This window comes from Oncorhynchus mykiss, chromosome 9, assembly GCF_013265735.2.
Source record: "Oncorhynchus mykiss isolate Arlee chromosome 9, USDA_OmykA_1.1, whole genome shotgun sequence".
In the NCBI taxonomy this organism is placed as follows: Eukaryota; Metazoa; Chordata; class Actinopteri; order Salmoniformes; family Salmonidae; genus Oncorhynchus; species Oncorhynchus mykiss.
The window spans coordinates 15,644,613-15,665,489 of record NC_048573.1 but is presented as its reverse complement, the minus strand read 5'-3'; the positions used below and the strand labels follow the sequence as shown (position 1 = coordinate 15,665,489).

The 20,877-nt window shown below is 45.8% G+C and overlaps 1 protein-coding gene across 11 annotated transcripts in view; it reads right to left on the bottom strand.

Annotated features, from left to right (window-relative positions):
- Positions 1–5,395: 5,395 nt before the first annotated feature.
- The window catches only part of clcn3 (chloride channel 3), a 48,520-nt gene continuing 33,038 nt past the window's right edge, over positions 5,396–20,877 (bottom strand). For 7 of the 11 annotated variants that reach the window (XM_036987421.1, XM_036987425.1, XM_036987427.1 and 4 more), the window contains 9 exons: positions 20,284–20,406; positions 19,551–19,757; positions 18,402–18,482; positions 17,616–18,164; positions 16,836–17,022; positions 16,341–16,558; positions 15,662–15,842; positions 14,677–14,893; positions 10,983–12,573 (listed from right to left, as the gene is read on the bottom strand). In XM_036987421.1, coding sequence (XP_036843316.1) covers positions 11,856–12,573; positions 14,677–14,893; positions 15,662–15,842; positions 16,341–16,558; positions 16,836–17,022; positions 17,616–18,164; positions 18,402–18,482; positions 19,551–19,757; positions 20,284–20,406 — 2,481 coding nt within the window. In that variant the 3' untranslated portion in view covers positions 10,983–11,855. Of the gene's footprint in view, positions 6,719–10,886; positions 10,963–10,982; positions 12,574–14,676; positions 14,894–15,661; positions 15,843–16,340; positions 16,559–16,835; positions 17,023–17,615; positions 18,165–18,401; positions 18,483–19,550; positions 19,758–20,283; positions 20,407–20,877 lie in introns of those variants that run through there. The other 4 variants (XM_021614871.2, XM_021614872.2, XM_021614873.2 and 1 more) reach the window with 2 other exon arrangements.

Below are 20,877 nucleotides of genomic sequence, written 5' to 3'. Positions count from 1 at the left end.
GAGTATCAGACCACTGCAAATCTACCAAGACCTGGCCGTCCCTCTAAACTTTCAGCTCATACAAGGAGAAGACTGATCAGAGATGCAGCCAAGAGGCCCATGATCACTCTGGATGAACTGCAGAGATCTACAGCTGAGGTGGGAGACTCTGTCCATAGGACAACAATCAGTCGTATATTGCACAAATCTGGCCTTTATGGAAGAGTGGCAAGAAGAAAGCCATTTCTTAAAGAAATCCATAAAAAGTGTCGTTTAAAGTTTGCCACAAGCCACCTGGGAGACACACCAAACATGTGGAAGAAGGTGCTCTGGTCAGATGAAACCAAAATTGAACTTTTTGGCAATAATGCAAAACGTTATGTTTGGCGTAAAAGCAACACAGCTCATCACCCTGAGCACACCATCTCCACTGTCAAACATGGTGGTGGCAGCATCATGGTTTGGGCCTGCTTTTCTTCAGCAGGGACAGGGAAGATGCTTAAAATTGATGGGAAGATGGATGGAGCCAAATACAGGACCATTCTGGAAGAAAACCTGATGGAGTCTGCAAAAGACCTGAGACTGGGACGGAGATTTGTCTTCCAACAAGACAATGATCCAAAACATAAAGCAAAATCTACAATGGAATGGTTCAAAAATAAACATATCCAGGTGTTAGAATGGCCAAGTCAAAGTCCAGACCTGAATCCAATCGAGAATCTGTGGAAAGAACTGAAAACTGCTGTTCACAAATGCTCTCCATCCAACCTCACTGAGCTCGAGCTGTTTTGCAAGGAGGAATGGGAAAAACTTTCAGTCTCTCGATGTGCAAAACTGATAGAGACATACCCCAAGCGACTTACAGCTGTAATCGCAAAAGGTGGCGCTACAAAGTATTAACTTAAGGGGGCTGAATAATTTTGCATGCCCAATTTTTCAATTTTTGATTTGTTAAAAAAGTTTGAAATATCTAATAAATGTCGTTCCACTTCATGATTGTGTCCCACTTGTTGTTGATTCTTCACAAAAAAATACAGTTTTATATCTTTATGTTTGAAGCCTGAAATGTGGCAAAAGGTCGCAAAGTTCAAGGGGGCCGAATACTTTCGCAAGGCACTGTACATTTATTATTATTATGATGCCCATTGTGGTGTTTTGACTTCCTAGATGTTAGACGTTTTACAATTTTTCCGCCTTTATACGGTCTGTGTTTCCAATATTTCCATCTTATTTTCTCCCATTTCCTTTTTGTAATATGTGAATTATCTCGTTTTAATTGGGTCTCAAACCCCAGCCTCCTTCCCCTCTGTACGTGTTTTAAATTAGAGGCTTCATTGACAGTCTGATGCATGTGAAATGAGTGCGACGTATTGGGATTAGTCTTTTAACAGGACTAAAATACTTTATCTGCTTAATAGTCTGGGTGGGGGTTGATGTTGCTCTGCTTTAAACGATGCTCTTTTTTTGTAGTGAAAATAAAATTTGTGTGTTACCATGGTTTCCTCCAGTTTGGTTTGAATTGTGCAGTAACAAAACATTATGGTCCATCCTAGGCCTCTCCCTCCCTCGCTCTTTCTCTGGGGACCAAGGACACCTAATCGTCACCTGATTCATTCCCCCAATCAGCCTCGCCGGCTCCCACTACACCAAAACAAAAGGCACCCATTTTGTTCTTGTAACCATAGTTTTGGTGGTCATTATAGATGGGTCGCAAGCTAGCAAGAAAACATTTGTTTTAGCTCACTGCTCATCTTGGCAGGAAGGAATGTTCAAGGGAAGCAAACTAACCTAAGCATGCGTAATGTGACGCATACCGAGGGCAGTGTGCACACGGATAGAAATAGCCCTGTGGATGTTAAAAGGACAGGCACAAAGGCTTGTAGAGCAGATAAGAATTTGAATGGAAAACCAGTCCTAGGCCAGTGACTGACAGAGCTTGAACAATCCCTGTAATAGGAGACGTGTGTGTGTGTGTGTGAGACGGAGAGAGCTGACAGTGTAAACTGACTGGCAATAGAAGCTGACTTTAGGCTTTGTCTTTGTACTGCTTCCAACTCTCACAGGAAAAGAGGCCTTCAGAGACTGGTTTGTGTTGGAAGTCTGGGTAGCATAGTCCCTCTTTCTGTTCTTTAACCAAGTGGAATAGAGAAACAATATATACAGTAAATATTACACCCACAAAAGTTCCTGAAGAATGAAGACATGTCATATGTGCAAATAGTTCAAGTACAAAAAGGAAAATAAACACGGGTTGTATTTACAATGGTGTTTGTTCTTCAGTGTTGCCCTTGTGGCAACCGGTCACAAATATTGTTGCTGTGATGTGGGTCTGTGTAATCTGAGGGAAATATGTCTCTCTGGTCATATTTGGCAGGAGGTTAGGAAGTGCAGCTGTTTCCACATGTTGTGGGTAGTGTGCACATAGGCTGACTTGGCTCTCAAGACCGGCTATGGCAGCCTTTCTCAATAGCAAGGCTATGCTCACTGAGTCCTGTACATAGTCAATGCTTTCCTTAAGTTTGGGTCAGTCAGTGGTCAGGTATTCTGCCACTGTACTCTGTTTAGGGCCAAATAACATTCTAGTTTGCTCTTTTTTTGTAAATTCTTTCCAATGTGTCAAGTAATTTTCTTTTTTCTCATGATTTGGTTGGGTCTAAATGTGTTACTGCCCTGGGGGCTCTGTGGGGTCTGTTTGTGAACAGAGCCCCAGGACCACCTTGCTTAGGGGACTCTTCTCCAGGTTTATCTCTCTGTAGGTGATGGCTTTGTTGTGGAAGGTTTGGGAATCGCTTCTTTTTTGGTGGTTGTAGAATTTAACGGCTCTTTTCTGGATTTTGATAATTAGCGGATATCGGCCTAATTCTGCTCTGCATGTATTATTTGGTGTTTTCAGTTGTACACAGATATGCTTGCAGAATTCTGCATGCAGTCTTAATTTGGTGTTTGACCCATTTGGTGAATTCTTGGTTGGTTAGTGGACCTCTGACCTCCACAATCATAAAGGGCAATGGATTCTATAACTGATTCAAGTGTTTTTAGCCAGATCCTAATTGGTATGTTGAATTTTATGTTCCTTTTGGTGGCATAGAAGGCCCTTCTTGCCTTGTCTCTCAGATCGTTCACTGCATTGTGGAAGTTACCTGTGGTGCTGATGTTTAGGCCGAGGTATAGTTTGTGTGCTCTAGGACAACGGTGTCTAGATGGAATTTGTATTTGTGGTCCTGGTAACTGGATCTTTTTTTGGAACACCATTATTCTTTGCCTTACAGAGATTTACTGTCAGGGCCCAGGTCTGACAGAATTTGTGCAGAAGATCTAGGTGCTGCTACAGGGCCTCCTTGGGTTGGTGACAGAACCCATCCTCTCTCTCTACACCAGTGTTCCCGCTCTCTGTCTCTTCTACACCAGTGAAAAGATAGGTGGTGTTTAGTGTACTGCTGGGAACAGAGATGATCTGGATCTTTGTTCCTAGGTGTACTGTACCGTCAACTTAATCAGTCACTGGAAAAGCTTGACACATTTGAGTTGTATAGCAGAATACCAGCCTGACCGTAACTGAGGTGTGTTCAGCCTTTTACCTCAGTACATGCTTGTTAAATGTTTTAAACATTTAAGAACCCAGTCACTTTTTTTGCAATTCACATTTAATTAAACAAAAATGTTTAATCTTAACATATAGTTAAAATGTACAATCAATGTAATCATACATACAATTCTGCCTAATGACCAACTAAACAACTACCATAAAAGGAAAAACATTTATTCGTATGAAGACAACCACAGTGCTAGAAGATGACCACCACAGGGGACGATGCGCTCTTCATCAACCGACAGCAGGTCGTATCCATTAGGGCAAGCAACGGAAAACGTTTGGCAATGGAAAATGGGTCCAGCTAGTCCCCCTCTGTCTGTTTTATTCTTTCGTTTGGTCCCTAATGAATATGACCTAGGACAGTCACTGCAATACTAAGGAACTAGAGTGAAAATCATTGGCAGCGGTAGTCATCACCTGCCCTTCCCCCTTTAGAATGTGTCCCAAATGGCGCCCTCTTCCCTATGAAGTGTACTTCTTTTGACCAGAGTCCTCTGGGCCCTGGTCAAAAGTAGTGCACTATATAGGGAAAAGGGTGGCATTATTGACACAACCCTTATCCTTCACTCAGCAGGTAAGGTGCTACTCTATGCATCGTGTCATGGAAACGAAGTAAGAGAGAAAGGGGACTCCTTTGGCTGGTGCACACATTGAGGTCACTGCTTCCTGTGTGGTGGGCCACACATTAAAGGGTGAAGCAGACATAAGATCCTATTTACAGTTTTTCATGAGTCTAGGTTTACACGTGGCTGGTTCAAAATGATTGCCTTTGGTGTGCTGTACGTTTCAACAACTCAAATATACACGTTTATTTTAAAGTTTAAAGGAGTTGGTGGCACAACTCGTGTTGTACCTTCAATTCATGCTTTTTAGAATTACATATGGTTCTGTCCCAAACGACGCCCTATTCCCTATACACTGAGGGTACAAAACATTAAACACCTCTTTCCATGATCTACAATGACCAGGTGAAAGTTATGATCCCTTATTGATGACACCTGTTAAATCAGTATAGATGAAGGGGAGGCGATGGCTTAAAAATCCTTCTTCAACCTTTGAGACATTCATTATTTATGCCATTCAGAGGGTGAATGGTCAAGATAAAAACTTTTACATGCCTTTTGAATGGCAGATGGTAGTAGGTGCCAGGCGCAGCGGTTTGAGTTTCCCGTGTGTATCAAGGATGGTCCACCACCCAAAGGACATCAAGCCAATTTGACAACTGAAGTATTGGAGTCAACATGGGCCAGCATCCCTGTGGAACACTTTCAACAACTTGTAGAGTCCACGCCCTGACCAATTGAGGCTGTTCTGAGGGCAAAAGGGAGAGCAACTCAATATTAAGATGTTCCTAATGTGTTGTACACAGTCTATAACTTTAGACCAGAGCCCTATGGGCCATGTTCAAGAGTAGTGCTCTATATAGGGAATAGGGTGCCATTTGTAAGAGTAGTGCTCTATATAGGGAATAGGGTGCCATTTGTAAGAGTAGTGCTCTATATAGGGAATAGGGTGCCATTTGTAAGAGTAGTGCTCTATATAGGAAATAGGGTGCCATTTGTAAGAGTAGTGCTCTATATAGGGAATAGGGTGCCATTTGTAAGAGTAGTGCTCTATATAGGGAATAGGGTGCCATTTGTGACGCCACCATGGAATGCTGGAAGTCGATTTAAAATGGTTTATATTGGTTAAAAGTGGCATGCAAAGAAAAGTATGTTGAATTGTTCTTGTTGACGACTGGGCAGAGGAGCCTTGAAAGATACATTTCTCACACCATGAAACAGCTTAATTAAGCAAAGTAAAATCTTCAAGACACGGTTACTGTGCAGTATTACCATCGACATCATCATTTATGTTGTTCACTTGGAAAGAAAAAAGTGCAGTTCTCCAGTCTTGACTTTGTCTCGTTACTTGACTGCAGATATCAATACTAAACGTAATAGCAATAGTAAAAAAAAAAAACTTCTCCAGTTAGAGTAACTCAACCTTTTAATATATTCTCTCCCCACCTTCACTGTCGGAGTGTTGCTAGGTCTCCATCCTAATGGGACATGCTCACACAGTTATTTAGTTCAACAGGGAGTAACTGATGAGTATCAGACTCTTCTGTACAACACTGCATCTGTTTTCACATACTGAACTACAACACACATCCATACACTCAGACATGAACTAACTACTACAGTACATCCTGCTTGTATCCTTGACAACCCTCTAGCTCTCTCTCCTTCTCACACATTAAAGCAAATCTCCCTTGGATCGAGGCCCAGTCTAATATCAAGACAAGGGTTGTCTTTAGGGGGGTTACTATAACAACCTGAATGGAATGTTGAGGTGCTCGTGACACACACATAAGCACTCTTGATTGCTCTCACACACAGTTCCCAGGTAAACAATTATTTTGAGGATGGACGGGGTGTGAGGGAGGGACACAGTGGGGTCGGAGCCTGGCAGGGCATCTGGCAGACAGCCAATTGGCGTGTCTGAAGGTCCCTCCTTGTGTCCTAGAGTATCATTCTGACGTCTCACCCTGGCAGCCAGGCATCAGGCTCACAGCAATGTCTGCTAGTATAAACCAATAGGAATAGGACATGGGTGGAGGAGCATGAAGGTGTGTGTGCGTGTGTGTGTGTAGGAGGTCAAATTGGTCAAGTGTGTGCTCTTGTCTGGCATCTGTGTTTGTATGAGTGAGTGTGAGCTCCTGTATGTGTGTGTGTGTGTGTGTGTGTTAAAAGTGTGTTGCTTGGGTATATATGTCCCAGTCCGTAGTAGCTGCGACTTTGTGGCCGGAACATCCTTCAAAAACAGCCATTTAATATCCCTTTAATCTGGCCGTCTCTACCTTCCTGTGGCCACTAGGGCTCTGTGGGAGGGTCCCTAGGCACTAGGGCTCTCAGTCACTATGGTTAGGGACAGGGTTCCATGGGGTGGGGGGGTGGGAGGGTCGGGGGGGGGGGGGGCTGTTTGTCATAGAGAGGAGCCTCGACCCTCCAGTAGGTGCACAACCTCCTCCTCGCTCTCCTCCTCATCATCGTGACGACCTGGGAAGGAGGTGACTAGTTGAACATTATGTTGTCGGGGTCTTGGTTGGTCAACTGGGCCATATGACGAAGGATATCTTTTTTTGTGATAATACCAAGGAGACGCCTGCAGGGGGAGAGAGATTGATAGAGAGAGGAGAAAGAAAATAGTTATTCACGGAGAAGCTGGCAGGGAGCACAGTCTGGTTGGTGTGGGAGAGAATTACACGTTTTTGTTGGCTCGTGCGGTCAGTCAGTCAGTGGTGGTTTTGGCCGGGGATACAATATCGTGGAATCAATCAACACAGAATGATAACACACCAATAACCTAAATAATGGGCTCTGTTAACCAACTGACAAAATTATGGAAATGTGTTTAATGTCAGAGGAAACTCATTATTTTGGGATCTGAAGCTTAATGATCAGATGTCATAAATAAAAATGACAAAATAGTGCTACATTTTAGTCAAGAGAAGTAACGCACCATTACTACCACACTGTACCTGTATTTTAGCCCAAGGTGATACAGGGAACGTAGTAATACTTAGTAACCACTCAGCCGACTGTGACCGTCAATGCAGCCAGGCCAACAAAAACAAGTCCCACTGGTGCCGAGGAAGGACAGAAGGAGGAGAGGAGGGGGTGAGTAACCAGGGGAGAATGGTGAGTGAGTGATTCTCGTTGGAAGCCTGAGGAGGAGATTTACTGAACACCTACAGGAAGAGCAGGTGAGATGAACACTATAGGAATTGCAAGGCAGAACACTTCTGCCTTACTGACCGACCAACCAACCCTTCACCTTGTCAGATACACATACTGGAACGCTCACTCAACATTCCTGGTTAATTCAAGAGCACTTGTATCTAAAATACAGCGTGGGTCATCGCTACAGGTACTCCCAGGTCACAATTGGTTGAAATGTAAACGAGTTCTGCTAACACAGAAAGTGTCAATTACGACATAGTAAGAGTGTGCAGCTGCATAACAACTAGATGTCAGTCAACAGCACAAAATGTATTCCTACAATTGACTTTTTGTTATGACTTGTGCTCTTGAATTCAGCTATGACGAAAGCTTGAGATTTAGTGAAACATCTGGAGACATTGGAGAGAGAGACGGACGGTGAGGGCAGAGCTGAGCTGAGAGAGACGGACGGTGAGGGCAGAGCTGAGCTGAGAGAGACGGACGGTGAGGGCAGAGCTGAGCTGAGAGAGACGGACGGTGAGGGCAGAGCTGAGCTGAGAGAGACAGACAGACGGTGAGGGCAGAGCTGAGCTGAGAGAGACAGACAGACGGTGAGGGCAGAGCTGAGCTGAGAGAGACAGACAGACGGTGAGGGCAGAGCTGAGCTGAGAGAGACGGACGGTGAGGGCAGAGCTGAGCTGAGAGAGACAGACAGACGATGAGGGCAGAGCTGAGCTGAGAGAGACGGACGGTGAGGGCAGAGTTGTGCTGAGAGAGACAGACAGACGGTGAGGGCAGAGCTGAGCTGAGAGAGACAGACAGACGGTGAGGGCAGAGTTGTGCTGAGAGAGACAGATGGTGAGGGCAGAGTTGAGCTGAGAGAGAGAGAGAGACAGACAGACAGACAGACGGTGAGGGCAGAGTTGAGCTGAGAGAGACGGACGGTGAGGGCAGAGCTGAGCTGAGAGAGACGGACGGTGAGGGCAGAGCTGAGCTGAGAGAGACAGACGGTGAGGGCAGAGCTGAGCTGAGAGAGACGGACGGTGAGGGCAGAGCTGAGCTGAGAGAGACGGACGGTGAGGGCAGAGCTGAGCTGAGAGAGACAGACGGTGAGGGCAGAGCTGAGCTGAGAGAGACGGACGGTGAGGGCAGAGCTGAGCTGAGAGAGACAGACAGACGGTGAGGGCAGAGCTGAGCTGAGAGAGACAGACAGACGGTGAGGGCAGAGCTGAGCTGAGAGAGACAGACAGACGGTGAGGGCAGAGCTGAGCTGAGAGAGACAGACAGACGGTGAGGGCAGAGCTGAGCTGAGAGAGACGGACGGTGAGGGCAGAGCTGAGCTGAGAGAGACAGACAGACGATGAGGGCAGAGCTGAGCTGAGAGAGACGGACGGTGAGGGCAGAGTTGTGCTGAGAGAGACAGACAGACGGTGAGGGCAGAGCTGAGCTGAGAGAGACAGACAGACGGTGAGGGCAGAGTTGTGCTGAGAGAGACAGATGGTGAGGGCAGAGTTGAGCTGAGAGAGAGAGAGAGACAGACAGACAGACAGACGGTGAGGGCAGAGTTGAGCTGAGAGAGACAGACAGACAGACAGACGGTGAGGGCAGAGTTGAGCTGAGAGAGACGGACGGTGAGGGCAGAGCTGAGCTGAGAGAGACGGACAGTGAGGGCAGAGTTGAGCTGAGAGAGAGACAGACAGACAGACGGTGAGGGCAGAGTTGAGCTGAGAGAGACGGACGGTGAGGGCAGAGCTGAGCTGAGAGAGACAGACGGTGAGGGCAGAGTTGAGCTGAGAGAGACAGACAGACAGACAGACAGACGGTGAGAGCTGAGCTGAGAGAAACAGACAGACAGACGGTGAGGGCAGAGCTGAGCTGAGAGAAACAGACAGACAGACGGTGAGGGCAGAGCTGAGCTGAGAGAAACAGACAGACAGACGGTGAGGGCAGAGCTGAGCTGAGAGAGACAGACGGTGAGGGCAGAGCTGAGCTGAGAGAGACAGACGGTGAGGGCAGAGCTGAGCTGAGAGAGACAGATGGTGAGGGCAGAGCTGAGCTGAGAGAGACGGACGGTGAGGGCAGAGTTGAGCTGAGAGAGACAGACAGACAGACGGTGAGGGCAGAGCTGAGCTGAGAGAAACAGACAGACAGACGGTGAGGGCAGAGTTGAGCTGAGAGAGACGGACGGTGAGGGCAGAGTTGAGCTGAGAGAGACAGACGGTGAGGGCAGAGTTGAGCTGAGAGAGACAGACGGTAAGGGCAGAGTTGAGCTGAGAGAGACAGACGGTAAGGGCAGAGTTGAGCTGAGAGAGACAGACGGTGAGGGCAGATTTGAGCTGAGAGAGACAGACGGTGAGGGCAGAGTTGAGCTGAGAGAGACAGACAGACGGTGAGGGCAGAGTTGAGCTGAGAGAGCGAGAGCGGTGAGGAGAGGCTGTATGCCTGTCTGTCACAGCTCCAGTCCAGGGTGGAGCTAGAGGCAGTACTGTAGGAAGTGAAGGGAGGTGTTAGTGCTGCAGAAACAGGAGGCATGAAACACCACACAGACTAGGAATGGGGGGGGGGGGGGGGGGGTGTTGAGGTGGGAGGCACCGGATGAGGCAGGGGGTTGAGATCAGGTTGGATGGGGGTGAAGGAGGGGTGGGTGGGTATGGTTTAGGATCAGGGTGGGTGTTGGAAGGGGGTGGGGGGGGGGGGTGTGGCTTGGCTAGTTACCGCTACTGGAGGTATTAGCTACCAACACACTACTACCACCACCATCGCTACACCACCATAGAGGGAGTTTCCTCTCTCACTACAGGAGGGTGGTTCTATTAGGTCTATGGCAGGGTGGGAGGGACACTAGGTGCGAAATCTCCCCTCCCAGGAAAAAACATCAACCAACGGTCTGCTCGGTAAAGGCAATACCGGAAGCGCTACGCGTTGTCGGGTCAGATGTCGTCGATCTGTTGGATTGAAATTATTTTAAAGTTAAATTATGTAATAGTGTGTATGTGAAGGTTTTCTAAGTGTCGAGTGAGACACACGCTCTAAAAACACAGGCATGGCTACATGACTGTATGTAATCAGTATATTCATGCTTGTATATTTATATTCTAGAATGATTTCTTATAGCGGATGAAACAGCCCACACTACTGATGAAGGGACTAATAGCTAGTAGGATGTTGTTGAAAGGAATGGCTGTGGAGCAATAGTAAATTATGGATATCTAACTAATCAAGGTTCAAATGACAGTTCCCATCAAAGTCCAACATTACAGGACCCATAATAAACACTCATTTAGAGTAGATCTTAAAAAAATAAATAGTATTCTTACTAACTGTTGTCAATGACTAGTAGGGAATGAATAGGGAGATCAGTGATAGTGTGGCACAGTAGGTAGGTATCCAGTGAGGAGAAAGTGGATGCACACATCCCAACCAAACCAAACAAACAAACAAAGTGTATTCATGAGTGAGTTGAAAAGACACAGTAAGATGAGTGGGTTGCTTTTGGAAACGGGAACTGTCAGTTACATGCGTCGCTCCTAGGAGGGCGGGCCTAAGAGGTGGAAATGGGAGAGGGGAAGGGGTCAGTGGAATGGGAGGAGACAGGGGGCGGGGCTAGTCACCAGGGGCTCCATGTGTTCCTTGAGCTCCTCCAGATGCGCTAATATATTCTTCTTAGTGATGATGCCCAATACAATCCTGTACAAACACACACCTGTTACTCAGGAGACTGCCCGTCACACACACACACACAGAGCAGCACAAAGCATAGTACACAAAAAAATAACTTATATAAACAACTTAATGACATCATAAAGTGGCAAATCATAACACAACCTACCTAATATATTCTAATAGTATTGCTAAAAAAAAAAAGCTCAATTAACAATATTTTACTTGTCCATAAATATACCACTTGTACTGATGGTGAGTGTGTATAAGTGCGTGTCAGTTGGATGCCAACTACTGTTATCGTTGCATATCATTCATCTTTGTCAGTTTCAACAACTTCCTTATTGATTTGTAATGGTATCTAATCTTGTGAATAGTAGACTCAAGTGTGGTAGGCAAATTACCAAGGATTCCATTAAAAATGTCTGATGTTTTGGCTATTATATGTATTGATATAGTGAATGATGAATTCATTGAGAACCAAACAATAGAAAAAGGATAAAATGAGAAGTCTAAAAACAAAGGACTGCTGTCATCTGTAATCTCATTCACTCTCAGTGCTCTCCTCTCCTGACGGGGCGTTGAAAACACTCGTCTCTAAACATATATTTACACACTGACTGCCTTTCAGTGGTAGTAAAAGTAAATGCTATACATGGAATTCCTTACATTAAGCAAACCATATGATTTTTTTTAAACTCATCATTTACAAAAGCAATATGTGGTTAGGGAGTCCGCCAGATCAGAGGCATCAGGGACGACAACTCGTTATATTGATGGTGCGAGAATTGGACCATATTGCTGTCCTGCCTTAGCATTCGAAATGTAATGAGTATTTTTTGGGTGTCACGGAAAATGTATGCGAGTAAAAAGTATACATTCTCTTTGCAGGGTTCAAACACATTTTGACAGATGGAATTTCATGACTTCTCCGTGACTTTTAACCACATTTCCATGACCAACCGTTGGCAGCGTCTCCATGTATGTAGAAAAAAATGTATGCGCAATGTGGTATTGACACCGGGAGGTTGCTCTCTGATCCCATGTACCATCTCCTGTCGTTGTGCAAGGCGCAATGTGGTATTGACACCGGGAGGTTGCTCTCTGATCCCATGTACCATCTCCTGTCGTTGTGCAAGGCACAATGTGGTATTGACACCGGGAGGTTGCTCTCTGATCCCATGTACCATCTCCTGTCGTTGTGCAAGGCACAATGTGGTATTGACACCGGGAGGTTGCTCTCTGATCCCATGTACCATCTCCTGTCGTTGTGCAAGGCACAATGTGGTATTGACACCAGGAGGTTGCTCTCTGATCCCATGTACCATCTCCTGTCGTTGTGCAAGGCACAATGTGGTATTGACACCGGGAGGTTGCTCTCTGATCCTATGTACCATCTCCTGTCGTTGTGCAAGGCGCAATGTGGTATTGACACCGGGAGGTTGCTCTCTGATCCCATGTACCATCTCCTGTCGTTGTGCAAGGCACAATGTGGTATTGACACCGGGAGGTTGCTCTCTGATCCCATGTACCATCTCCTGTCGTTGTGCAAGGCACAATGTGGTATTGACACCGGGAGGTTGCTCTCTGATCCCATGTACCATCTCCTGTCGTTGTGCAAGGCACAAAGTAGAATACCTGTTAGGCAACGGTATAAAACACATGTGGTCAACCCTTAGTCTGGAGAGCTACTGGGTGTGCAGGCTTTTGATCAAGCCCTGCTCAAACACATCAGAGCCAGTTTATCAAGGTCCGGTTGGGCAGCTCATTTCTAAAATGTGGTTTGTTAGAAGGGCACTGGAATAAAATCCTGCCCACCCATGAGCTCTCCTGGAGGATGGTTGACCACCCTTGATGTAGAACATTGCAACCAAATATATTTCATGCCTTCTGAATTAATTCACTCATTTAACATATCAAATGGCTATGGTAGGTTACAAATCTTTTTATTTAGCTGAACCAAGCCCACAGATTTGTCAGGAAATGTACCTTTTAATTTAGTAATTTATCTTAGAAGTGTTTACTTTGCAGGCTGACTGGCATGTATTGAGTTGCAATGTCCCATACATTGGATGCCCAAATGAACTGGAAGAATCTACAAAACAAGTTTTGAAGCCACATAATCCAAAAGAATGGCTACATCTAACCTTTTTCTCCTAACATTACTGTTCGCGATTCACTAATTATTATTTTGATTCACCTTCAATTCATTGCATTGAACCGAATCACAACTAATAAAATAGCGAAGGGAATCGTTTGTTTTTCGTATGTGCCGTTTAAATGAATCAACTTTGTATGGCCTTACTCACAAGCAGTAGCGTTGTGTGGTGTTAAATCACTGTTGATTTTTATTTGATTGATAAAATATTTAAAAACTGTGCCTAAATAAATGACATGAACAGAATTTATTAAATACATTTCCATCATTTTCCAAAATTTAAGGCCTCGAAAACACTATTTTAAAATTCCATAACTTTTCCAGTATTTTCATGACGTACGAACCCTGTCTTTTGGAATTGAGTGTAGTAAAAGTTATCCAAAATATAAAATAGTATAAAGTACAGATACCCCAAAAAACTACTTCAGCATTTTTACTTAGTTACAACGCACAGAGCAAGGGTTTAGCCAATGGTCCTTTAATTCCTATTTTAACCACCAGGTGTCTCTGAAGTGTCATATTCAACCAGTGAGCTCATCCACAGTAATTGACGATGACCACTAACTTCTAAACACATCATAAGTCTCTCAAATATTGGATAAAACTATCCAACTATTTGTTAAGCGGCATCGCAGTTGTTATATTGGTTAGCATAGCGCAGCTAGCATTTAGCTGAAAAGCCATGCAGCGTACCAGTTTATAACCCCAGGGTTTGCAGTCCCAGTGTCCATGCATCACTCTATCCCTTACAAAAAAAAGATTGCAGTTTTGAAACTAGAGTAAAAGTGAAGTAACTGCAGTCGACTGTGGTATTTTGGACAGAGTAATTGTAGAATAACTGCAGTGTACTGCACTGTAACTGCAGTCACACTACAAAATTACTGAAGTAAAAACATTTTTTATAAAAAAAACATGATTTCAGACGCAGTATTTGCAGCACAAAACACAATACTCCACCCTAACTGCAATCTTTTTCCGTAAGGATGTGAGGGGATGCTACTACATCCCAATATCCACACTAGCATACCACTTAGAATAGATGACATCCAATACACTGCTTCATTCTAAGTAGTAGTGTGTACATTGGAACAGAACTTGAGTGTGTGCTGGTGGAACTGTCTGTTGCCTGTTGAGGTATTTGTTAGTTCATGTTGAGGTTAGGAGGACTGAGGATGACTCCATCCAGTGTTCCTTCCTTCTCTTCCTCCACTTCTTTCACCCCCACCCTACCAAAACACACTCCCCCATTTTGAGGCTGTGATTCCCTCCCCATTGTTCTCATCCAAGATCACTTTTAAAATCGCCTCTTCCCCTCTCTCCCCTCCCCTTGCCCTCTACACATGCCACCCTACCCCTTTCCCCCCTCTTCACATGCCACCCTACCCCTTTCCCCCCTCTCCCCTCCCCTTGCCCTCTTCACATGCCACCCTACCCTTTCCCCCCTCTGCCCTCTTCACATGCCACCCTACCCCTTTCCCCCCTCTGCCCTCTTCACATGCCACCCTACCCCTTTCCCCCCTCTGCCCTCTTCACATGCCACCCTACCCCTTTCCCCCCTCTCCCCCAAGCCCCTTTCCTCTCACCCGTTGTGTGTCACCAGACACTGGCGAAGTCCCAGCTTGCGGAAGATGTCCACCACTATCTCCATGGGCGTGTGGTCAGTGACGGTGAAGGGGCTCATGTCCAAGATGGAGCGCAGCTTGAGGGGCCGCGGGCTGTCGGCGGGCAGGGTGGGGGCGTGCTGCGTGAAGTAGACCCGCGAGGTCAGCAGGATACCCTCCTGCTTTCGCCGTGCGTTTTCTGTGAAGGAGGAGGGAGAAAGATTAGCGTCTAAGGAGTGGTTCCATCGCGCTAGCCAGGCAAGGTAAGTCAAGTTCAGCTAAAGTATAAAAAATAAACACTATTTGAAGTTTTGAACCCAGGTCTGAGCACCCCCCGCAACCTTTTTATTTATTGAATACTCGAAACATACAATATACTTGCAGTGAAGCCGCTCAACAACTACACCACACCAGTCATCCAACAGACTCCCATTCAGAGCGACACACAGAAGCATCCAGGGTCAATGCCCTGCTCAAGGGCATGTTGACCGATCTACCACCAGGCCAAAAAACATGAACCTGAACCCTCCAAGATCCCCAATAGTTGTCCCTCAACCATTCACCGTCATAGTTGCATTATAATTACCTTCAACATAATTGAAAAACACATCCCAGCATTTCCATAGCAATTGACGTTTCACGTGATCATGAACGAGACCTTGCATTACTCTAGATACGGCTTCACTACAGTACAAATGTATTCCGTAAAACATGTCATTATTCCCCAATGCCCCTATTCTGATATCTTCCCCTTGCTTGTTGTAAACATATGAACTTGTAGACAAATACATAAAATAGAGAGAGAGAGAGAAGAGAAAGAGAGTGAGAGAAGAGAGCGAGATCAGGTGTGTGTGTGTGTGTGTGTGTGTGTGTGTGTGTGTGTGTGTATAAGTCCGTATGTGTAAGCAAGCATGTAATTGAGTACGTGTGTGCCCCCCCACAACCTGCCGTCTCAGTTTCTCCTCACCTATAGCGATGGTGATGTCCCTGCGCAGGGCGAAGCCCACCAGTCTCTGAGACTCCTTGGAGACGATGACAGGGAAGCCATTGTAGCTGGTCTCGTTGATGATCACCTGGAGTTCCTCCACCGTCAGGTCGTCCTGTGTCAGCACCGCTAACGGCGGATCACTACGCTGCGGGCGCATCACCTGAAGTCACACAGAAAGTGGTTTAGGGCTGAACCCTAACTGACGCCTTTAAACTACAACCCTCAGATTTCCCACTTCCTGGTTTGATTTTTCTCAGGTTTTCGCCTGTCATATGAGTTCTGTTATACTCACAGACATCATTCAAAAGGTTTTAGAAACTTCAGAGTCTTTTCTATCCAATACTACTGATAATATGCATATATTAGCATCTGGGACAGAGTAGCAGGCACCTTACTCTGGACACCTTATTCATCCAAGCTACTCAATACTGCCCCTCGGGCACCAAGAAGTTGTGACCAAGAAGTCAACTTTTTACTTAATCATACATTGATGTCAATGGTACTGCATCTAACTGTTAATGATTCAGTGTGCCAATGTATTAATTTAATCTGTATGTTATACAATATGTTGATGGAGCTAGCATGCAATCATTTCACCACACCTTTTATACATTCTGTAAACTGTGTACGTGACAAATAACACTTGATTTTGACACACCTCCCGCGCCAGTGTGGTATGTGTGAACTCTGACTTGGCGTCCAGGAAAGGATACCCGTTGAGGCGGATGTGTGACTCGTAGATGCCCTCACGCCCAAAGGCGTCGCCCACCCACTTGCTGGTCATGACGGCCGCCATGAGGGGCACAATGTATTCCAGACCGCCAGTCAGCTCAAACACAATAACCACGAGAGACACGGTCATCCTCGTCACACCACCTGAAAAAAAAAAAAGATATTATTGACCTTTTATTTTACCAGGTAATTTGACATTCTTTTGATACAGCAACGACCTACAGACAAAAGGAAAAGGTTTGAATGGGAGAGGACCAAAGCCATCCAACAGGATAGATTACATTTTACACAGCTCCGTGTTTCTGTGATCCATTGTTATATAGACTGTGTTTGTCAATGGATCACAAGAATGAACACTGAGTAGGAGTATCAGACGTGACCATAACATTACAGACACCCACATCCAGCCAGTGTAACTCACCCAGACATGCAGCGGCCCCCACCATGGCATAGAGTCCCGGGGTGATGCAGTCGGTGCCTACCTCGCACCACTCCCTGAACACTAACCAGTCATGGTGGTAGTACGCCAGCTGCTCCACGGCGATGCCAACAATCCGCCCGGCGATCGCCCCGATGGCCATACTGGGGATGAATAGGCCTGCCGGAACCTGGGGACAGGAACCACAAAAAAACTATCCGGAACTGAAATTCCAATTCTGATTTTGCTCAGTATTTCTCAACCCTAACCCTGATCAGCATTACTTCAAGTCTAGACTACAATCTAATATTTGGATTAGACCACAATCTGAGAGACATGCATATCCAATACCATCACATTAAAAGGGGAAGTTCACCCAAAAACACTTCTGGGCTCTTTATAACACGTATTTTTTTATGGAAATGCTGAAATTCCTGAGACGACATTCATAGGTAAAAATGTGCCTACTGAAATAAGTTAGCAGAAAAATTGCGCAGAGAAAGTCATTAAAAGGACTATTTCGATCATGGGAGGCCAGAGCGGTGTGTTTAGGAGGTATTTAGAATGGACTTTTGACGTTGCATGGGGTTTCTATGGGGAAGGCGGGGGTAGAATCAGCGTATTACCTACATCTAAATACTCAAGCAATGGACCTAAAAACTGTCTGGGGTAATGACAAACGACCAGGCAATAGTAGTTATAAAGGAGGTTTTTGTCTGAACTTCCCCTTTAACTGCCGGGCTACATTAACTAGACGGTAGTACCCAACCTGCCCTACCTCACCTTGAGTCCGAAGGTGAATATTGTCATGATGATCTTGAAGACGAGCGCCAGGCACAGCTGCCACATGGCTGTGTAGACCCCGGGCCCCGCCGGCTTGTTAGGCGACGCATCCCCAAACGCCTTACTCCCATTCATCTGACTCCTGTACTGGCACAGCTGGGACGACTCCAGCGGCCCACAGTCAGTGAACAACTCCTTAATCAGCTCGCTGGTGTTCTGTCGCGTGTAGGGGTTGGGGAACGCCACCACGGCGGTAATGGCTGCCACGAAGATGACCTCCAGGACGGGGTATTTCCCGAAGCGGGTGGACTTCCTCCTTCGGCACCAGGCGATGTTGGCCTTGATGAAGAAGGCCCCCCAGAGGCCTCCAAACACCCCCAGCAGGATGAAGGGGATAAGCTCAAACAGGTACCAGGGGGTGTGGTACTCCACATAGAACAGGACCAGACGGCTGTTGCCAAACGGGTTGATGGAGCGGAGGACGAAGGCTGCCACTAGCGCAGCGAAGAAGGAGCGCCACAGAGTCTTCAGAGGGAAGTAGTAGCTCACCTAGAGAGAGAGATGCAGAGAGACAGGTGGATAGGGGACATTATAGTGGGATACATTAACTCATACAGAGACACAAGCGTGCACAGATCAATCAAACGTATTTATAAAGCACTTTTTACATCAGCAGTTGTCAAAGTGCTTACACAGAAACTCGGCCTAAAACAAGACTATAGTGTGTGTGATGTGCTTACTCATACGGACACACTCATAGAAACACACACACAATATAAAATGTACCTCCTCCAAGCTGAAGAGTACTCCTCCTATGGGAGCACCAAAAGCCACAGACACCCCAGCTGCTGATGCTGCAGATAGGACCTGCAGAGACAACAAATAAAAAAGATTAGTACCAAAACACAGGCCGAGTCAGCTAAAACACCGACAGGAATTTATCCAAAACACAGGCCGAGTCATCTAAAACACCGACAGGAATTTATCCAAAACACAGGCCGAGTCAGCTAAAACACCGACAGGAATTTATCCAAAACACAGGCCGAGTGAGCTAAAACACAGACAGGAATTTATCCAAAACACAGGCCGAGTGAGCTAAAACACCGACAGGAATTTATCCAAAACACAGGCCGAGTCAGCTAAAACACCGACAGGAATTTATCCAAAACACAGGCCGAGTCAGCCAAAACACCGACAGGAATTTATCCAAAACACAGGCCGAGTCAGCCAAAACACCGACAGGAATTTATCCAAAACACAGGCCGAGTCAGCCAAAACACCGACAGGAATTTATCCAAAACACAGGCCGAGTCAGCCAAAACACCGACAGGAATTTATCCAAAACACAGGCCAAGTGAGCTGAAACACCGACAGGAATTTATCCAAAACACAGGCCGAGTCAGCTAAAACACCGACAGGAATTTATCCAAAACACAGGCCGAGTCAGCTAAAACACCGGCAGGAATTTATCCAAAACACAGGCCGAGTCAGCCAAAACACCGACAGGAATTTATCCAAAACAAAGGCCGAGTGAGCTGAAACACCGGCAGGAATTTATCCAAAACACAGGCCGAGTCAGCTAAAACACCGGCAGGAATTTATCCAAAACACAGGCCGAGTCAGCCAAAACACCGACAGGAATTTATCCAAAACAAAGGCCGAGTGAGCTGAAACACCGGCAGGAATTTATCCAAAACAAAGGCCGAGTGAGCTGAAACACTGACAGGTATTTACCCAGAACACACAGTCTTAAATCATACAACAGAAAAGGTCACCAAAAGAATGTCTTATAACAAAACTCTAAACTTTGTAATGTAATACAATGGATACATACACCAAACCATACACTCTCTCTTCTTGGCCTCATTCCTACTGTACTTGGACAAAGTTATATTCTATATCTCCACACCTAATAGAACAGTAGATCATACATACCTCTCTCTTCTTGGCCTCGTTCTTGCTGTACTTGGGGAAGAGGTATGAGAAAATGTTTCCACAGCAGCAGGCCACATGGACCAGGGGTCCCTCTTTCCCCAGGCTCAGCCCAGACGCTACAGCCAGCACCAGGGTCACCGTCTTGATCAGCAGGGTCCACTTCCCCAGGTAACCCCGGATGATGAACCCACTCAGGATGGTCTTTATCTGAGAGACAGAGAGATGGGGGGAAATGAGGTAAATATACTACTGGAGAAATTATTTCTAGGTTTAATCTGGAGAAGCACCGAGGGTAGAGGAGGTAGATGATTAGGTCTGTTGAAGAAATAAGGCAAATGTCCCGAAAAGCCACCCTGATATAAACGATATACTCTGACAAATCGTTTCTCTCTAAGGGCAACATTTGTTGTCAGTCTTAGAACCAAATAATCATATTTATTGAGACCACAGCGACTAGCTTGCCAGATATGGTCAATGTCACGATCTAAGAATTTCTAAGAAATTAAAAATCCAACTGCTCCGCAGTGCTCATCCCCATCTCGCTCGCTCTCCTGTTGCCATGGCAACTAGAAAGTGAAATTTCGAGTGCTAGACTAGAGCAGATAACCTCACCATGAATTTTTCCTACAAAGCAGGTACAGAACCCGCCTGAATTACAATACATAGTGTGTGCGTGTAGCCATGTAAACTTGTGAGTGTTTGCATCCGTACATGTGTGTGCGTGCGGTCTTACCTCAGGTATGCCTGAGCCACAGGCGTAGGGGGCGAACACCTTAACCAGTAACACAGCCAGCAAGGCAAAGGACAAAGCCCAGTAGATGTACATGAAGTAGTTCATGATGTAGGAACCAGGACCCTGGGAAATGAGGAAAGAGAGGAGGAGAGAGAGAAGGAAGAGGAGAAGAGGGGGCAGTCAGAGGAGGGAGAGGAGCATGGTTACAACTGCCATTAAAGGGATAGCTTGGGATTTTGGCAATCAGAACTCATGAATACCATTTAAATAAATAAAAAAAAATCGATCTGCATCCAGCATGAAGGAAGTTAAAGCTAGTTTTGCGAGCCGATCCTAACTAGCTTAGCACAAAAAGGGAAAGATTTTGTGTACAGCTAGCATCAGAATCCCAACTATCCCTTTAACGTTACTACATTGAGACAGTTTGAAACATATTATTTGTTGTGCACTTCGTGACAGCTCTGGTTATCCTGCCTGCCGTTCTCCGCTCTCATCTGAGATGAAGTATGTGAAATCTGAAACCTCATTTGAATAGGGAGTGATACATTTTCTGGCCTATCCAGACAAAGGATGGAACTCCCCTGGCCGTGAACC